This window comes from Trachurus trachurus (genome assembly GCF_905171665.1).
Source record: "Trachurus trachurus genome assembly, chromosome: 5".
Lineage (NCBI taxonomy): Eukaryota > Metazoa > Chordata > Actinopteri > Carangiformes > Carangidae > Trachurus > Trachurus trachurus.
The window spans coordinates 11,526,397-11,545,027 of NC_139896.1; the positions used below are offsets into that span (position 1 = coordinate 11,526,397).

The 18,631-nt window shown below is 42.9% G+C and overlaps 1 protein-coding gene across 4 annotated transcripts in view; it reads left to right on the forward strand.

Annotated features, from left to right (window-relative positions):
• Positions 1-17,461, forward strand: part of fgd5a (FYVE, RhoGEF and PH domain containing 5a) — a 36,456-nt gene extending 18,995 nt beyond the window's left edge. The window contains exons 8-21 of one of the 4 annotated variants that reach the window (XM_083971753.1): positions 3,210-3,300; positions 3,500-3,550; positions 3,747-3,805; positions 4,532-4,603; positions 4,714-4,782; positions 7,401-7,484; positions 7,596-7,675; positions 7,769-7,865; positions 8,784-8,921; positions 9,110-9,212; positions 9,329-9,465; positions 14,227-14,358; positions 14,669-14,823; positions 15,798-17,461. In XM_083971753.1, the coding sequence (XP_083827879.1) occupies positions 3,210-3,300; positions 3,500-3,550; positions 3,747-3,805; positions 4,532-4,603; positions 4,714-4,782; positions 7,401-7,484; positions 7,596-7,675; positions 7,769-7,865; positions 8,784-8,921; positions 9,110-9,212; positions 9,329-9,465; positions 14,227-14,358; positions 14,669-14,823; positions 15,798-15,834 (1,305 nt within the window). In that variant the 3' untranslated portion in view covers positions 15,835-17,461. The remainder of the gene's footprint in view (positions 1-3,209; positions 3,301-3,499; positions 3,551-3,746; positions 3,806-4,531; positions 4,604-4,713; positions 4,783-7,400; positions 7,485-7,595; positions 7,676-7,768; positions 7,866-8,783; positions 8,922-9,109; positions 9,213-9,328; positions 9,466-14,226; positions 14,359-14,668; positions 14,824-15,797) is intronic. The other 3 variants (XM_083971755.1, XM_083971754.1, XM_083971756.1) reach the window with 3 other exon arrangements.
• The last annotated feature ends 1,170 nt before the right edge of the window (positions 17,462-18,631 follow it).

Sequence of the window (18,631 nt, forward strand, 5' to 3'; positions counted from 1 at the left end):
AGATTCAGCAATAGATTTCTCATTTCCATGCAGCTCAGTGTCTATAGCATTGATTCACCACTTACAGAGCTAAAGCTGCTCTGTAACAACTCACAGACACATGAAAAGTAGTTACAAGCCACAGCTACTACAGTAACTAACTAACTGGATGATAATGTTTTCACTTGATGAGAGCGCGTGGGAAAAAGTCTCCTACTGGAAATGAGGCATGGTTGTTCATTTAAAACTAGTTTATATGGAAATTCAGTCCTGCGTGTGCTGTGTGTGTTAAAGTTTGAGTTTCACAAAGTTGCCTCTTGCACTCAGCACCTTTCTGCCCAAATTTACGCTTTACCGGCGCCATGCTGAACTCCGATTCGCCGAGAGTGGCTGACACAATGGTTCCAGGCGTTTGTGGTTTGATAAGAAAAGTGAACGGACAAGGCACCGACTCTCTCCGCTCATGAATATTCAGCAGCAGCTGCCGGTTCTTCCCACAAAGACTTGGGCTCTGCCAGACTTTAGTGGAGTTAGTGTAAATAGAAGGGAGCGGAGGTGAGAGATGATGATGAAGAAACCGTCGTCATGTTAAAGTAAACACTGAAATTTACTGTAGAGCACGTTTTCACTCTTTGTCTAAATCAGTTATTTAGGCCTTGATAACCTTGATCAGTTAATGATGTTCCTCTTTATTCTAACCTCACGACTCTGACATCATGAGTCCCTTTTTGCCACTTCATAAACCAATAATTGCTTTCTGCAGGAGCCATAAATGGCTTGATTTGCAGCAAAAGATAATAGCACAGAGGACATCACATTTCCTAAGGACCTAAGTCAGTGGATGAGAGTTGTTGTTTTCTCTCTCTCTTTCCACACTTGTATCCACATACAGTAAAGCCTGTGATTCATCTTACACCTCAAAATTAACACCCGCAGGCATATTCAATAACCTTTTGTCGGCCCGCTGGCAGACTCACAACACCTGTCACTGCGTATTCGCACCACATATTGTATTTACTTTTCCCATATTGCATATTATAAGCCTGTAACCTGGGATCTGTCCTCCCGCTCTCTCCAGCACCAATGCACTGTGTGTGATTGATGCTGCTCTGTATCAGATCACCGCCTCGGGAGTGGCACGGTGTGTGTGACCCCTCTGTAATGAGGAAGAAGGAGGGCCGAGAGAGAGACGATTGTGAGGGGTCACAGCCACAGGAATCAGTGTGGCTATACGGCTGAGAGGGGACAACAGACGGTCTGTTGGCTGTGTGACATTTCTTCAGTCATTATGCTTCATGATAGTGTTTCTCTCTCTTGCTTTAAGACCCTCAACACCTCTCTCCTCTCCTCTCCATCCCCCAACCCCAACGCCCCTCCACCATTATTGCTACAAGCCAAAGTCCAGCAGTATAAGTGGTAGTAATTTCATTGTGGATGTGGCGATGACAGTGATGAAGTAGCTACAGACCCTGATCAGATCAGAGCTAGACCCTTACAGGATTAAAGCCTCCTCTCCACAGCGCACGTGCTTGTTTACAGCACCATCTATGAGCTCTGGCCAACCCAGTGTGATGTTTTTGTGTTTGTGTGTGTGCGGTTTGCACCTCTGTGTTTGCGTCTGATTGTTTGGCAGCGGTACATACATACGCAAATTTGTGTCGTTCTTGAGGAACCGCCTTCGTGAAATCTCTTTTCAAAGCTCTTCGGTTTGGATTTATATTCATAACGTGAGCCAGAGTTTGTGTGCATTTTCTCCCGTGCAAGAAGCCCAGGAGGGGAAGAGGAGGCTGTGCAGCAGGTGGACAGAGGGCGATAGAGGGAGAGAGCGATGGAGTGAATTCCTTGTAAAGGCAGCTGGGCAATGAGGCAGACAGAAGCTAATTAGAGAAGCAGCCTCCTTTACAACTCCCCAATTAGATCAGTTGTGTGTGCAGGCGGCAAATCAGCTGGGCCTGAAAGGTGTGTTTGTCCATGCTTGTGCGTGTCTGTGTGAGTGTATGCATTCATCTCCCAGCACGAGGCATCACACACTCCCCTCTTCTCTCCTCCTCCATTTGGCTAGCTCACCCAAACAAACCACACGCTAATTACCATCTCCGCAAAGCCACTTCCTCTGAACAAGTGTCAATTGGATGACAATTTACAAGCAACACTTGAGGAGAGGGAGGATGTTCTGAAGCCAGACGGGGTTAGTAATGAAGAGCTGGTTATTATCGTACTCGATGCATCATGCAGTGATCGGGGGGGGGGAGGAGAAGACAGAAGTGAGAAGAACTCAGTTAGAGGTTGTTGTTGAGGCCTGAGGTTACGGAGGAAAGGATGATTACGCAAAAAAAAGAGGAGAAACAGAGACAAGGATTTGTGAAGGCCTGCTCATTAAAGGATGCATCAGCTCTCTGTTTTACTCCTGCACTCCAGACTGTGATAATGAAGACAAAGAGTGGTGTGTAATAACTCGCATCCTTGTCTCTCCTCTTTACTGGCTCAATCAGGGTTATCTTATCAGCAACCCCAAGGTCTGTGTGTGTATAAATGACATATTGTATGTGTTTGTGTGTGTGTGAGTGTGTGTGTGGGTGCAGGGTAAATAAGATGAAGATGCTGTTTCCCGCAGGGTGCTATCTGTGCCTCTCTAATGAAGGGTAGGACTTCATTGGATTAGAAATGACTGTGTGTATGTGTGTGTGTGTGTCTGGGCGCGCACATGCAGCCAGTCCCCCGTTGCTCCTCTACCGCTCAGGGCATAAATACCTGTCAGAGACAATTAGGTCCTGATTGATTTTCTGAAGCTCTCTTTGATTGTGCCAATTTCTGTCCCCTTTCACCTGCAAATGACTGCTCCGAGAAGAAGAATGGGAGTTGTTCCTGGGGTTTTTTGTGCAGTGAGAAGATGTGTGAAGGTCAGCCTGCGCCTCAGTGTTCCCTTGGTCACTCGTGTGACCTTGACTCGCAGCATCGAATTGAAGAGGTTACCTTTGTTTAGTGGACACAAGGGTTGTGGTTCAGTGGAGACGAGGGTTTGTTGTTGATAATTTAATTCTGCAAGAGTTTTTTTATCCAGCAGAAATGATTCGATGTCCAAGGTCCACACAGTTAAACAACTGTTACAACACAGAATACAAATAAAAGCCATATCTAAAATTTTGTGAAATTGTGCATCCAGCTCTCTTCCATTCTGACTGTTGCTGTGGTGCATGTTTGTGTGTGTGTGTGTGTGTTTGTGTGCACAGACTCGAGGCCCAGAAGAGGCTGAAATCCCACTGAAACACCAGCTGCTGCAGGTCATAGTGAGAGTGCTTCAATATCGGATGCTTCTCACAGGTAAAACACAAACATATGTGCACACAGGAGGCCCATGAAAATTTCACTCAATTGGATAAGACAGGGGAAATAGCATCATGTCATGGATTTACCTCATGAGGCGACCATTTTTCTTATTAACTTGCATTTTATTGTATTGAAATAATCAGTTTGAGACCTGTATCTTCATGCCAGGATTATTGTGCTCTGTTTTCTCCAGATTACCTGAACAACCTGTCTCCTGACTCTAAAGAATATGAGGACACGCAAGGTAAAACTTCATAACCTCAAACATTAAGCAGTGGTTTTTTTTCTGTAGTTGAAGTCACACACACCCACACATAAAACACCGCAGCTGCTCGACATGTATCAGGGTCTAGTTGTCGAGTCACAGCCACTGAGTGTCTTTATTGAAGTCAGTTGCACATAAATCTCTCTTTCTCTTTCTTTCTGTGTTTGTGTTGCAGCTGCCTTGGTGATCGTGTCCGAGGTGGCGGACCAGGCCAATGACAATCTGAAGCAGGGGGTGAGTTTTGTCTGGATACGCCTCACGTGTTTTCATTCAGCCCGTTAAAGCTCCTGTCAAGCTTGACATATTCACAGTCTGGCTGCGCTGTTATTGAGACACTTGGCAATGAAAGAGCAATTTAAAGATGGAGATCAAGTGTGAGCTAGTTAGACTGTCGAGGATTTTTCCCCTGCCTCTTCTAAATGACACAACGGAGTGAAGGAGAGGTCTATCCTTCTTTGGTGCTGGCCTCCGCAGCTTGCAGATTAACGCAAAAGGGGGCGAGGAGGGATGATGTCAACAGACAGTCCCAGGTGTATCATCACAAAGGGAGCAGTGTAAGGGTGGACATGGCCTACGCGCCCCCCTCCTCAAACATGAGCAGCCCATGAAGATAATTCACAAACCCTCCCCTCACTGAGTCTCTGGCTTGTCACTGTCAAGATCCCCCTGAGCCTCACTTTGGCTTGCCTCCTCTGTTTATCACACAGTGTTTTTTTTTTCTCCTCCATGCACATGCACTGACACACACACACACACACACAGGCTGACAAACAGTGGAAACACAAGCTCCCTCTATCTCTGCCCTCGCTCCCCAGTTCGCAGTATCGCATCCATTTCCGCATTCTGCCCCCCCCCCCTTCATTCACGCACAAACAGGAACAATTTCATTCTCTGTCTCCTCTTCCATCAATCATGGGATAACTTCCTTTCAATCTCTCTACACTGTGTCCTCTCCTGCAGGAGAACTTGCTGCGTCTGGTCCACATAGAGTACAGTGTGAAAGGGAAGAGGGACCTTCTGAAGCCTGGGAGGGTGAGCAACATCGTGTCTTTATCAAAACACATTGTTCTGAAACTGCATCTGCAGATTTAAGACCTAAACATTAGTTTTTCTGATGTTTTAATGTTTTTTTCTTTTGGCAGATGTTTGTCAAAGAGGGCACACTCATGAAGGTCTCGAGGAAAAGCAGGCAGCCGCGCCACCTGTTTCTGGTAATTTTACCTTCTTTATAAATCACTTTAACATCATAACATCAGGCGCAATATAAGAGTGTGAAGCTTGAGTTTCAGTGTAAACTACTGTTTTCCATCTTCTGTTACCTTTTGTTTTTCAAAATAAGTTTGATATTTTTGAAATTTGCTCAAAATTAGACGTAAAGATCCATACCTCTCACCTATTAGGAAATGATCCTGCTAACAGTATATTAGCTTAGCTTAGAATAAAGACTAGAGGCAGAGAGTAACAGCTAGCATGCTTCTGACCAAAGATCAAACAAAATCAATCTCACTCATCAACAAAATATCGTTTTTCGAGGGACCAAACAAAGCAGATAAAATCATATGGGGTCCTTTTACAAAGTTTTGACAGTGCTACCTTAGCTGTCTGTTTCTAGACTTGAGACCATAAATTACTGCTGGCTTTAGTCTCATGTTTAGAGACAGACATGGGAGTGGTGTTGATCTTCTCGTCTTACTCTTGGCTCCAATGCAATTTATGTATTATCTTAGTCGTTACAATATATCTGGAAGATCTGAGTGACACATTCAAATCCAAGGCATTATTTCTATGTATTTCAGTTCTTGTAGCATATCGTTTTGCCCAGAATCAATGAAAAACCAATGGGGATCGAATCATTGTTACATCACTGATTTGACATAATTCACTACAATAGCAAACACCTGCCATATCATTGAACAAAGGGTTAAAACAAAGCTAGCATGATCTGTGAAGAATGTGGAGGAATGTTGGGCGTAGGTTGGTCTGTGAGGTAGGTGAGGTTGGGAGATGGAGGTCGGGGAGGGATGGGGGTGGGGGGGCTCGAGGCCAAGGCTATAAGACCTCCAGTGAGCACCACACCTATCAAGCAAGGGCCTCCCTCTCCGCTCTTCTCCTCTCCTCCCCTCTCAGGACTTGTTTTCCAGGGCCCCACTTCCTTACAGGATGTTTGGTGTGGGTCACTGGATGCTGGCTTCCTGTGTATTGGGAGGGGACTGACAGCAAAGTGAAGGCCAGACACCCTGTAGAATGCAGGGAGGAGGAGGAGGAGGAGGAGGAGGAAGAGTGGTCTAGGAGGAGGAGGGGTCGGGGTGCTACACAAACACATAACGTGAAATAGAGAAACACACTCTATTGTTCCATGTGCAATCAGTGCTGTCTCATGTTATGAATTATTCTTGAGCTATGTATCCGCAGGAGCAGCGTTTGTGATTTTGGCCTATTTGAGCTGATTGAATGAAACGTGAAGATACTCTGTGGATGTATTCATCTTTTTCATTTTGTCCAATCCCATCTTATCATTCTCCCACTCCCATTAAATTGGACCACAGTTGATCGATAGCTGAAAAGGTTTGGTGGTGGATACTTGTAGGCTATTAGAGTTATATAGCCATTCGGCTCCTTGAAGTGGACGGCTTCACTGGGTCAGTTGTTATTTATTGGCTTTTAAGGAAAGAAAATCCAAACAACAGGGAAGATGAAAGCCATCACTCTCCCGAGTGACAAGGAGAAGCTGCAACCGTGCGACGAGCGTGGGCTCAGAGAAGAAAAAGTAACAGGCTGAAGGAGGGAGGGAGGGAGGGGATCAGAAGATCTAGAGCGATGCCAGAGGATAGAGAGTGAGTGAAAGAGGCAGGTGAGGGAGGTGAAGGGTGAGACGATGAGATGAAATGCCACTGTTGAAAAAGTAAACGTCGAACGTGCCAAGGGGTCAAGTAGGTACACGTCGTGTCCCATCTGCGAAAGTCGTTTGTGAAGACCGTTAACTTGGCATTCGGTTGGGTTTCTGTGGAAGGAATCTCTGAGTAAATGAGCAGCGCAGGGTGGAGCCGGCGGACTGCGGTGGCTGCAGCCCAGAGGTCGCAGGCAGGGCTCGGGCTTGGCTATCATGCACTGTTTTGTCTCCAGCCCATGCAGTCAGCCAGTGAACCCGTAGCAGCGGCTGTTTGTGTTGTTGTTGTTGTGGTGAAGGTGGCCGGTTCCACCCAGTCCTGGTTCTCAGTGAAGCCTGAGAAGTTTGGGAGGGCGAGGGGAGGCCTGGAGCCCGGAGCAGGGTGGAGAATTCCTGGATGCTGCCTTTATGGCCCCAGCGGATGTTTAGAGCACACATTAGGTGTGACCAATGATGTAATTTCTTTTGTCTGGGAAGAAATGAAATGCTTCACATAACACAATGGACTCTCAGTATGTTCAGGGGATCACAATACTTTCAGTCTGACAAGCAAACAAATACTTTCTGTGCAATAATGGCAGATTTTTTTGTCGTGTGTGTGTGTACCTGGGAATGTTGTGTTCACTGTATATCACAACGTGTGTGAGTGCTGTGAAAGGAAACATAATGTAAATAGGTTGAGCCCAGCAGGTTGCTTTCAAATAAGAAAGAATAAACAATGAGGTGAAGCTTTAATTATAGATATGTCTCTCTAGATAGCGTCGCCACCTTGTGGTGATCGTGGGGTATTTTTTTTCTGAGTCGTCAAATCAAAGTTTCACTCATTTTGCGGACAAAGAATATTTCACATTTTTGTTTATCTACCTTTGGAAAGCAAATGAACAAATAACTGAAATCTGAAATATTATAACTCTTATTTTCTTTTTCTGTGTTCTTCATCAGATGAACGACATAATGCTGTACACCTACCCTCAGCAGGATGGTAAATACAGGCTCAAGAACACACTATCTCTGTCTGGAATGAAGGTAAGTACCCACTTTCTCTTCTCTGATAGTCTCACCCTTTCTGCAACATAATCTCTGTGTGGAAGATGTGTTGTTGTGACTGATGTGTTTTTGCTCCTCACACACTCACAGGTGAGCAAACCTGTACTAGACAACGTGCTGAACTGTCTACGAATTGAGGTGTCGGACATAACCATCACACTCTCTGCCAGGTGAGCATTTGACGGCCAAAACGACATGTTCAACATCACTCAAGCTGTGAAATCTCCAGCCAGGTGTGACTCTTAATCTGATTATCTCCTCAGTTCGGTTGGAGAGAGGGAGGACTGGTTCCACACACTAAGTCGAGCCATAGCCGACCATGCTGCAGGACTATGCACGTTTGGTGGACCCTGCAGTGAAGTAAGAAAAATAACATCAATGTTACAACTTGAAGATTTTTGTTGAAGAACAAAATGTATGTGATGCTCATTGCAACAGCTAAAGGAAGCCTTAATATGCTGATGATGAATTTGCTACTTTACTTACAGCTTTGATTTCACTAATGTCAACAAATGACTGGTTCCCAGCACACTACATTAACTCTAGACAGGAAATCTTTTCCAGTAAAGCTCATCTGGTTAAACAGGATTATGACCTATAGGGGTACTCTCTTATCAAGCAACATGGTCTGATCAGTCACGTTCAGTTTTGTGTAAGTCAGACTGGCAGCTGTGACTACAGGGAAAAACTACAAGCTGTTTTTACTGTCAGTCACTTTATGTGTCTCTATATTAAATGTACTACTACTTGAGTACCATTGTTAATAGTAATGGTAGATTTAAGCATTTTATTAGAGTGGACTATGTCTTGAATGAGGACATTGTGGCATCTTACAGGTGTTTATTTATGACCTGTAATACTCTGTAAAGAGCTGTTACAGCTAATGACATTTTATGTGAGTTTAGTCTGGTTTGAGTGAAGACACGCCCACTTTTAGCATGTTTTAGCCTGTTGCAGACTTTCATTCCTGGCTTGTATTAGTAATTAACTAAAGGGAAGTTCCCTGACCGGGAATCGAACCCGGGCCGCGGCGGTGAGAGCGCCGAATCCTAACCACTAGACCACCAGGGACCTGTTTTATTTGGCACTGTGTGAAGCCTGTGAACTGGAATGTCAGGCATTCATGACAGCTGATGAGCTGTGGACACTTGTGTGTAGTTCACAAACAAGAGAGCGCCGAACCCGAATTGTCTCTACACTCTTGTCAAGTGTCAGTGTCTTCAAATATTAGACATTGTTATTCTAACATTTGAACATCATCCCTCATGGTCCAAACAGGCACGTGAGAAGCTGTGGATGGCCCTGGGTGAAGCTGCTCCTGTACTGGTGCCAGTTTCTCATGTGATGATGTGCATGAACTGTACCTCTGACTTCAGCCTCACACTGAGACGACACCACTGCAACGCCTGTGGCAAGGTCAGATACAACGCCGTGACTTTGTGACTTATGAATCATACCACAGCGAAATGTGGCTTGCTTGATCATTGTGTCAGATCAAATATGGGGCATGAATGATGCATCAAACCGACCTCACTCAAGCTATGGGTTTGGATGTGTCCATCTGTGGTTGGTAAACTTTCTTTCTGTTCTGTCTCTCTGAGCAGGTGGTGTGCCGTGCTTGTTCCAGGAATAGATACCCACTGAAGTACCTCAAAGACAGGGTGGCCAAAGTGTGTGACCACTGCTATGCTGAGCTCAGGAAAAGAGGTGATCTTAGCTACGTACATGTAAAACAGTGTCTCACTGTTGGAGAAGCACAGTGAAAAAAAACTTAGTGTGTGTCTTATTCCAGGACATGGTATTAACTGTGTATGTGTCTGCAGGTGGAAGTGTGCCGGCGGCATGTGGCAGCTCCAGCCCTCGCACTCACCGGGCCAGTCGTCCCCTCTCTGCTGTCTTCCAGAGCCTGCAGACCCCGAGTTTGTGGAAGAGCAGGAAGAGCACCTCCCCTCTCAATCAGGTGAACTACATTTTCCTACATGCCTCTGTTATAGCGCTAACATTCATTTGACTGACTTGGCTTAGTCAGAGTATCACACATGTTACAACTTCCTTTCCTAGACAAATAGGTAAGGTTGGACATATTTTGATATATGTGTTGAAACTGTTGATACACTGACATTCTCACACACAATTGTATTTTTGGGGCTTTTTTGGGGCGAAATTTTCAAAGCACAATGACTATTACCTTCTGAGCCAGATTCAAACCTTGTTGAAAATGAATTATGATATAGAGAAAATGAATATTTCCCCCCGCACCAGAATTCAGCATTGACCGAGGTGTTAGAGCAGCAAAAGTTTAACCAATGATTTTACTAAGTTCTTTGTTTCCATTGTTAACACAAGTCAGGTTAGTGACATTTTTGCATTGAAGACCTACTGTTGATAGATTGTGGTATCTACAGATGTTACTGGTTCAAATTTGCGGGGTTTGTCCTGCACTGCAGGATCGCGTGATCGCGTGACTTTTCACCACAACTGTTTTCCTCTAGGTGGCAGCACCGTACTAAATACTGCTCAGACGTTTTGGGGACAATGCTGACAGCCTGATAGCCGCGATTAGGAGTGGCGCTGTTCATGATACAGAATACAAGAGGATGAAAGGAGAACTAGCTGCAGACAGTAAATAATATAGTAGCCTAGTTTTTCAATGACAAAATGTAACGACGGCAGCTACAGTAGACTATAGCCCACGTCTCACTCTCTTTTTTCGGTCATCTGTCTCGTCATCTCCAAAATGTGTTTTTAAAATGAGCCAACTACAGTACTGTGCAGTAGTGCCGCAGATTTCTCACTCCGCACCTTGTTTGAGAGTGCAGCTGGATGATTTCTTGTGAATGAACGGGTCTGTGTCACTTTGGGGCTGGGCGATAAAACATAGGATAAATAACTTTCCCTCGATAGAAGACGCGGCCGATACAAAGTGACACCGTCAGCCATGCAGCCGGCCTGGACTTTTTATTTTTAATTATGAAGGATCATCAAAGATGATAGCATCAACAAAACACGGCGTAACACACGCGGCTGTATGGGACAGGCTTTTATTTAATTCAGAACAAACCGCTTAGCAAAAATGGAAAATATAGTCTATAGCCTAATAATTAATTGATCTGTTGTTTGGCCACTGTTTGAAAATAACCCGAATTATGAGCAAATAATCTGATCCAGAACAGCAGTCATAATCAGACTTCTTCTAAATAAACCTAAACATTAAATAACTGGGTCAGGTCGGACCATGGGGTTATTTTTTCTCTTCTTCTTCACAGGAGAAGAGGAGGCTATGTGCAAAGTACCACATTAACATCTCTATTCATATAACGCCCATCGAAACAGCTGATTTACATGTCGGCCGTTAAGGCAAGGCAAGGCAAGGCAATTTTATTTGTATAGCCCGTTTTTACAAACAGTTTGTCTCAAAGGGCTTCACATGGCATCGTAGCAACATCCTCTGTCCTTAGACCCTCACATCGACTGAGGAAAAACTCCATGGAAACCCTTTTAACAGGGAAAAACAGGAGAAACCTCAGGGTGAGCAACAGAGGAGGGATCCCTCACCCAGGACGGACAGACGTGCAATAGATGTTGTTACAGACAAGAAAACAGTTTACAGTTTGTCACAGAATGTGCGGAATATGGAAATGTTAACACATGGCGATTGGCCATTCACGCGGCTTTGTTCTTGGTTTCGGCCAATCAGCTTATAAGCACATGGCTAATTATCAGCTTTCAACCAATCGCACTGTTTTAATGTGTGTGTGTGAAAGTTATTTTCTTTAGTTCATTTTCGTTTCTTTTGGATTTTTTTTACAACAATGTATCAATATAATATTGTTTTCGTTTCATTTCGTTATAAAAAATCAATCCCTTTTCTTTGAAACAATGAGATTGAGCAGCTAAAACTCAATAAACTCAACCATGGCTTGTCTTATTGTTAATCTGAACGCACATGTATACAGGGCAGAGTCAAGGCAGCAGATAAATCACAAAACATCAACGCGTCCGTGAGCGCAGCGCACCTCCTCTTCTCCTGTGAAGAAGAAGAGAAAAAATAACCCCATGGTCCGACCTGACCCAGTTATTTAATGTTTAGGTTTATTTAGAAGAAGTCTGATTATGACTGCTGTTCTGGATCAGATTATTTGCTCATAATTCGGGTTATTTTCAAACAGTGGCCAAACAACAGATCAATTAATTATTATAGACTATATTTTCCATTTTTGCTAAGCGGTTTGTTCTGAATTAAATAAAAGCCTGTCCCATACAGCCGCGTGTGTTACGCCGTGTTTTGTTGATGCTATCATCTTTGATGATCCTTCATAATTAAAAATAAAAAGTCCAGGCCGGCTGCATGGCTGACGGTGTCACTTTGTATCGGCCGCGTCTTCTATCGAGGGAAAGTTATTTATCCTATGTTTTATCGCCCAGCCCCAAAGTGACACAGACCCGTTCATTCACAAGAAATCATCCAGCTGCACTCTCAAACAAGGTGCGGAGTGAGAAATCTGCGGCACTACTGCACAGTACTGTAGTTGGCTCATTTTAAAAACACATTTTGGAGATGACGAGACAGATGACCGAAAAAAGAGAGTGAGACGTGGGCTATAGTCTACTGTAGCTGCCGTCGTTACATTTTGTCATTGAAAAACTAGGCTACTATATTATTTACTGTCTGCAGCTAGTTCTCCTTTCATCCTCTTGTATTCTGTATCATGAACAGCGCCACTCCTAATCGCGGCGATATGTGATACATAATAATCAAGTCATAAAGCAAGACAGGCTTTATCATATTACAATAGTTTCTGTGATTTAGGCAGTGTATACAGTAGTTAGTTCTAGTTTAATAGCCTAGAGTTTAAGCTGTGGATTACTGCACAGATCACTGAGTCATCCGCCTGTCGTCCTCCGTTCTCACAGATGCCACCTGGCGGTTGTTTTGGCACATTGAGGCTTTTCATTAAAACCTCTTGTCTCGCCAAAGAAAAAAAATGCATGAGTCTTGTGCCGTCTCGCGTGGACCACGCGTGAAGTCCGCAAATTTGAACCAGTAACATCTGTAACTTTCTCATTTCAGTATGTGTAAATGGCATGTATTCAGTGAGTAAATAGTTGTTCCCTGACCGGGAATCGAACCCGGGCCGCGGCGGTGAGAGCGCCGAATCCTAACCACTAGACCACCAGGGACCTGGTTTTTAGTGAAATAGGGCAAGAGTGGAACCATTCTTTGATCAGTTCTTATAGACATTCATGCACCTGTGTTAATCCTGACCATCTGCTGCTGCAGTGATTTGAACTTGCAGAGATAAACATTCACTATGTGCTAACATGACAATGGTCACAAAATGAGCCTCAATCGATGAACCAGACAGATATTAGGACAAACTGTCAAAGCATGGCTATAATGACTATTTCTTACTGAGCATCGAAGCCTAACCTATGAATTCACTAAGTTGGTCAGAACATATGTTTTCAACAAGGCTAGAGATATTTCATTTAAGTGCAATTTGTTTTGAATGAAGACTGGTTTATGGTACATTGTAGAATCTCACAGGTATTTATTTATAGGCCATATTATACAGTATGCAAAGAGTTGTTCCCTGACCGGGAATCGAACCCGGGCCGCGGCGGTGAGAGCGCCGAATCCTAACCACTAGACCACCAGGGACTTGTAGACAGCTATATATGTGTGGCAGAAATTGATCCAACGTCAGATGAACGTTTAAAAACAAATGATCTCACTCACATTCATAGGTTTCAGTTATCGTTTTCAATTATCATTAAATTATTTTGTGTTGAAAAAAAAAAAAAGGTTGCAAAACGAACCTCCAACAGCGTCTAACTGGACAGATATTGTGCCAAATTAGCAAAGTATGCAGATGATGACTAGAATCATAACATCAATCTCATCCACTACTTGAGTCCTGCTGTTAACAGTCATGGTGGATTTTGGCATTTTATTAGAGTGCGCTGTGTCTTCAATGAGGATATTGTGTTTATTTATGTCCTGTGTTAGTAGAGAGCTGAGTTCAGTCTTGTTCTACAGGTAGCCTACTTAGAACGCCACATTGGTGGATAATTTCACTGTCAAAAGAAAACACGTTTTTACTGTCCCTGTCAGTCACTTTATATGCTATGTGTCTCTATATTAAATTCTACTGTTACTCGAGTCCCATTGTTAACAGTTATTAAAGTGCACTAAGTCTTGAATGAGGACATTGTGGCATCTTACAGGTGTTTGTAAAGAGCTGTTACAGCTAATGACATTTTATGTGAGTTTAGCCTGTTTGAGTGAAGTTAGACATGCTCACTTTCAGCATGTTTTAGCCTGTTGAAGACTTTTATTCCTGGGCTGTACTAGGCATTGACTAAAGGGGAGTTCCCTGACCGGGAATCGAACCCGGGCCGCGGCGGTGAGAGCGCCGAATACTAACCACTAGACCACCAGGGACCTGTTATAACAACTTGCAAAGCCTGTGAAATGGAATGCCAAACATTCATGACAGCTGATGAGTTTTAGACACTTGTGTGTAGTTCACAGCAGCTGCCAGTAGGATTCACTAACTTCCTTCATACTCTTCTCAATAACTTCAAGTGCTGGACAAATTAACAGGAATATAATGTCATAATAGAAACAATCCCAGATTCACAATCTCTTGTTCATGTCCAGTTCTATTATCCACACACCTGTCTGCTTCTATGTGTGTTAACATATCATGGGTTTCAGCAGGTGTCGCTTGGTGTGGAGGGCTCCACCATGAGCGGCAGCCTGCAGCGCCGGAAGAAGAGCAAGAGGAAGTGGAAGCGGCTGTGGTTCCTCCTCAAAGACAAGGTGCTCTACACCTTCACAGCCCGTGAGGTGAGGGGGCACAGAGTCTCCCACACCAGCCCCAAGACACTCACACATGATCTCTCAATCACAGACGCACCTCCTCCTCACACCCTTTGTCTATCCTTCCTCCTCGCCTCTTCCAGTGGTCTGCCTTTACCAGAACACTTTATATGTGAAGGGATTCTCTGTGCTCGCTCCTTTTTCCTTTTGATAAATCCACATCTGTGTGCTGTGCTGCTTTGCTCCTCACTGAACCATGATACACTTAAAGCACATTGCTGCTGCTGACACTGGTGTGTTTAACTCACATGTCTGTGCTTCACTCTGCCATCCTCAGGATAAAGTGGCTTCAGAGAGTCTACCTCTGCAGGGTTTCACTGTCAAACTGACCGAGAGACCAGAGGGAGAGGAAAGCAGCAACGTGTTCCACCTCTACCACAAGAAAACCCTGTACTACACCTTCAGGGCTGATGATCATCACACTGCACGCAGGTCAGCATTGGTGTACTGGACCTAATGAATTGATTTTTATTCCTGGACTGTACTAGTGGTTGACTAAAGGGGAGTTCCCTGACCGGGAATCGAACCCGGGCCGCGGCGGTGAGAGCGCCGAATCCTAACCACTAGACCACCAGGGACCTGTTCATGGATTAAGGATTGGCATTTCTGGCATGTGTGACAGCAGGCCGTGGATTAACTTTGTTAACTTTCCTCTATGACCTAAACATCTCTGATTCCACAGCCTGTTGCTCATGTCGTTTCATGTTTTATTATGGTTCTGACTTGTTTATCTAAGTTGAGTTATATTATCTTGAGATGTTTCAGTAAAAGTCTAAATCTTACAGTCCTAAACACTGTATCTGTCAGAAATGGCAAGGTTCTTGTATTATGTATATTAAGTGATGATTTGTGCTGTTCCTTTAAACTGGTTACCAGTCAAACTGACAAATTGTGTTTATTAAAGGACATTAGCTTCAATCTCCTCCAACTGAATCTTAGCTGTAGAGAGGGCACCAATTATTGTGCAAGTTTTTTTATTTGGACCAACACATATGTATGTATACGTGTGCACAACACAAGCAGCTTCTAAAAACATTGGTAAGTTAGCTATTAATGCCAACCGGATGCCAACGTTAGCTATAGCAATATCAAAATTTAAATTCTTCTATTTTAAAAAGGCACTTTCTGAAAAGAGAAATGAAAGGTGAGGCTAAGATATCCTGACTTCTAATCTTTCATATGGGTCAAGATCCATGAACATTGGATCATTTATTTCCCCTAAATAGAGCTTCTTTGCCTGATAAAATGAATTGTTATAAAAACATAAGCACAAAACTGATCATTGTTCAGTTTTCCTCACGGTAAATAGTGTTGTCTGTCACTAGTAAAGTGTTTTTTGTTTTGTTTTGTTTTTTAATATGTGTAGTGCCTCTTTAAATCTAATGCTCCTTTCCCTTGTGTTTCAGATGGGTCAATGCCATGGAGGAGGCTACTGTTTTATAGCACCTGCTCTTTTGCATAAACGAGCTCTGCTGTCTGTGACTGCTAAAACTCCTCTGTGGAGCACAACATAGCTACCTGCTGCATCTGAACTCAGACCATGATCAGTGAGGATTTGTCATGTCTGGCCTGTTGTGGAATATTACATGACAATTTAATTACCAGGGGCATCTTAGACATGACTGCCACCTTGTGGTAGGGAGGTAGAAGTGAGACCGAAGGATGCTTCTACTGTAGGTGGAAAGAAGTAGTGGAAACCTCATGTTGGAGTATGATTTGTCATGTGAGAAGTCTCTTGTTCCTCTGAGCCAGCAGAGTTCACAGGAGCTGATTGGACACATCTCATGCTTCATTTAAGAGCCCAAGAAAGAAGATTTTATTCCCTCAGCTTCACCATTGTACAAGGTTCATCCAAAATCTCAATTTTTTTTTTTTTGCTGTCCTCCTCCAAGAGTTTCCACTGGATTATTTAGCCACTCTTTTGGATCGCATCACATCTTTTGTTGTTTTACATGAGACAGTTTCAACATTACCGTGCTCTATAGTAGTTGTCACAGCTCATAAAAGGGAAAAATTGGAGATATATGGTATTCTGAATATATATTGTGAAGTATACGCTGCAGATACTGAAGTGAATTATATGATTTATTTGTATAGAAATGGCGTTACACAGTGTTCTGAGTAAGAGGTCATCTTAACCATCATGATAGTGTGTGTGTGTGTGTGTGCGTGTGTGTACATTATATTTCTTGTGGCTTTTTTCACAGTCTCTTATCGACCAAGCTATAGAATGACCCTCAGCATGACAGCCACCCAACAGTACTTCTATATGGATGAAGACCTTTAGAGATACTTTGAATTTGGATCTGTAGGTTTTGTCATCCTCTCAGAATACTGTACATATAGTTCTTAAGTGCCAATTGATTTCTGACAGCTGAATGCAGTGCAATTTTCAATTGATGATGAATGTGCCTGAAATGAAATTGTACTTCTTGTTCGTCTTTATGTTATCACAGTACTGTACTGTCATGTCTAGAGAAGAGAGACCTTGATAACATTTTTGCTTTTATCTAGTCTTATATACTTATATATACTTTCTAGTATTTTGAACAATTCAGTTACTACATAGTAACATAAGAATATACTATTGTGCCATTTTTATTAATGCCTTTTTTCCTGCTGTATATACACTGCTGGATGTAATTAAAGTTTAACCACTTGGACGTAAAGGAAACTGCTGGAAAAAGCCACTGTCAAACTACCTATAAGCTTTTACTGTTTGAGTCATCTGAGCCGCTCATGTCCTCAGCAGAAGGAAAGGCACTGAAGTTTCACTCCTCTCTCTGTTCTAACGTAATAACATATCCATAGTTTTTCTTAAATAACCTACCTAAAGGCATTACCTGCTCCACACAGAATGCAGCTATAATACATGTGATCTCTCACCCCATCAAACTGTATTATTTTCTTAAGCACACTGTTGTTTGTTAAGTACTGTTCAGCTTTTCTACCTGTTTCTTATGGGCCATGCCTATAGTGTTATTATGGATTGTACCTCTTGCATATAGTGCATTGTAAATGTTTATGTATATAGAAACATATAAAAAAAAATAAACTCCTTTGAAAAGTTGACTTCATGTGCTTTTATAGTGTGAGTGTACTGATCCTTATCACAGTAAAGCAAATAAACCATAAACCAGCTGGACACAACAACATGAACACCTGCCTAATGTTACAGCAGTCCATGTTTAAATATCTTTGTGACACACAATGTTCCTTTTTATTGAAAATATGTTCACATGAGGTAGTACATTTCATTTTATTGTCAGGTTTATATAAGTTTATATAAGTATATAAGTAAGGGGTGATTTGAAATGTTGAATCATCTTGTAATGCATCTCATTTGAATCAACTCCCATCTGAGTTTGGTCTCAGTAATAATAATTATTATGTGATTTACAAATGCTGTACAGAGCCCATGTGTCTCCATTGTTGTGAGGTATTGGCAAAAAAAAAACCCAGCATAGTCAAATGCCTCTTTTATCCAACAGAGGGCAGCCATGCGTCAAACCAAACAGATCTCATGTTTTGAACCTAATCACACATGCTAATGACTGAGAACTTTGAAGTTCCTCATGTGTGGATAGTTATATTGAGTTTGAAAAGATGAATTAGATCAAACAAACAGATGCAAAAGTAGAACTTCGCTGAGAATAGCACATGTATTTGTGCATGCAGTGTACTACGAGTTCAGGGAAGGGCTGTTTTTCATTCATTTATTCATTCATTATCACTTTAATCAACCCCACCTCCACCCTCCCACACACACAATGAAGAAGTATAGTAAAGTATAGTAGTAGTGCTTGTTATTCATAGTTGTTATTTTCCAGCACATTAGCCAAGTTCAGTGGTGTACACATGCGTTTTGGCTCCCAAGAGTGCACTTTAGCCCCCACCCCCACCGACGTGCACACCACTGGCCAAGTTAGATCTGAATTTGACAGCACTGCAGTCAATCACTTCCCAAAACAATGATGCTGCCATTCTCGCCAGGTCTCTCTTGCAAAAGAGATCTTGGATCTCAATGGGACAAACCTGAGGTTAAAATAGCTTTAGATCAAATTAAAGTTTGTCCAGCTGATTGGTGTAGGTGTAATTTTGGTCATTAAGGAATATGGACCCATCCACTGCCATATAAACCATCAGCACTTCTTTTTCCTGGCTTTTCACTTCCCAACCGAAGCCAGGCTGTAGGGTAATATGAGCCCTCTCAGATAAGTTAATTAGTTATACCGCAGAG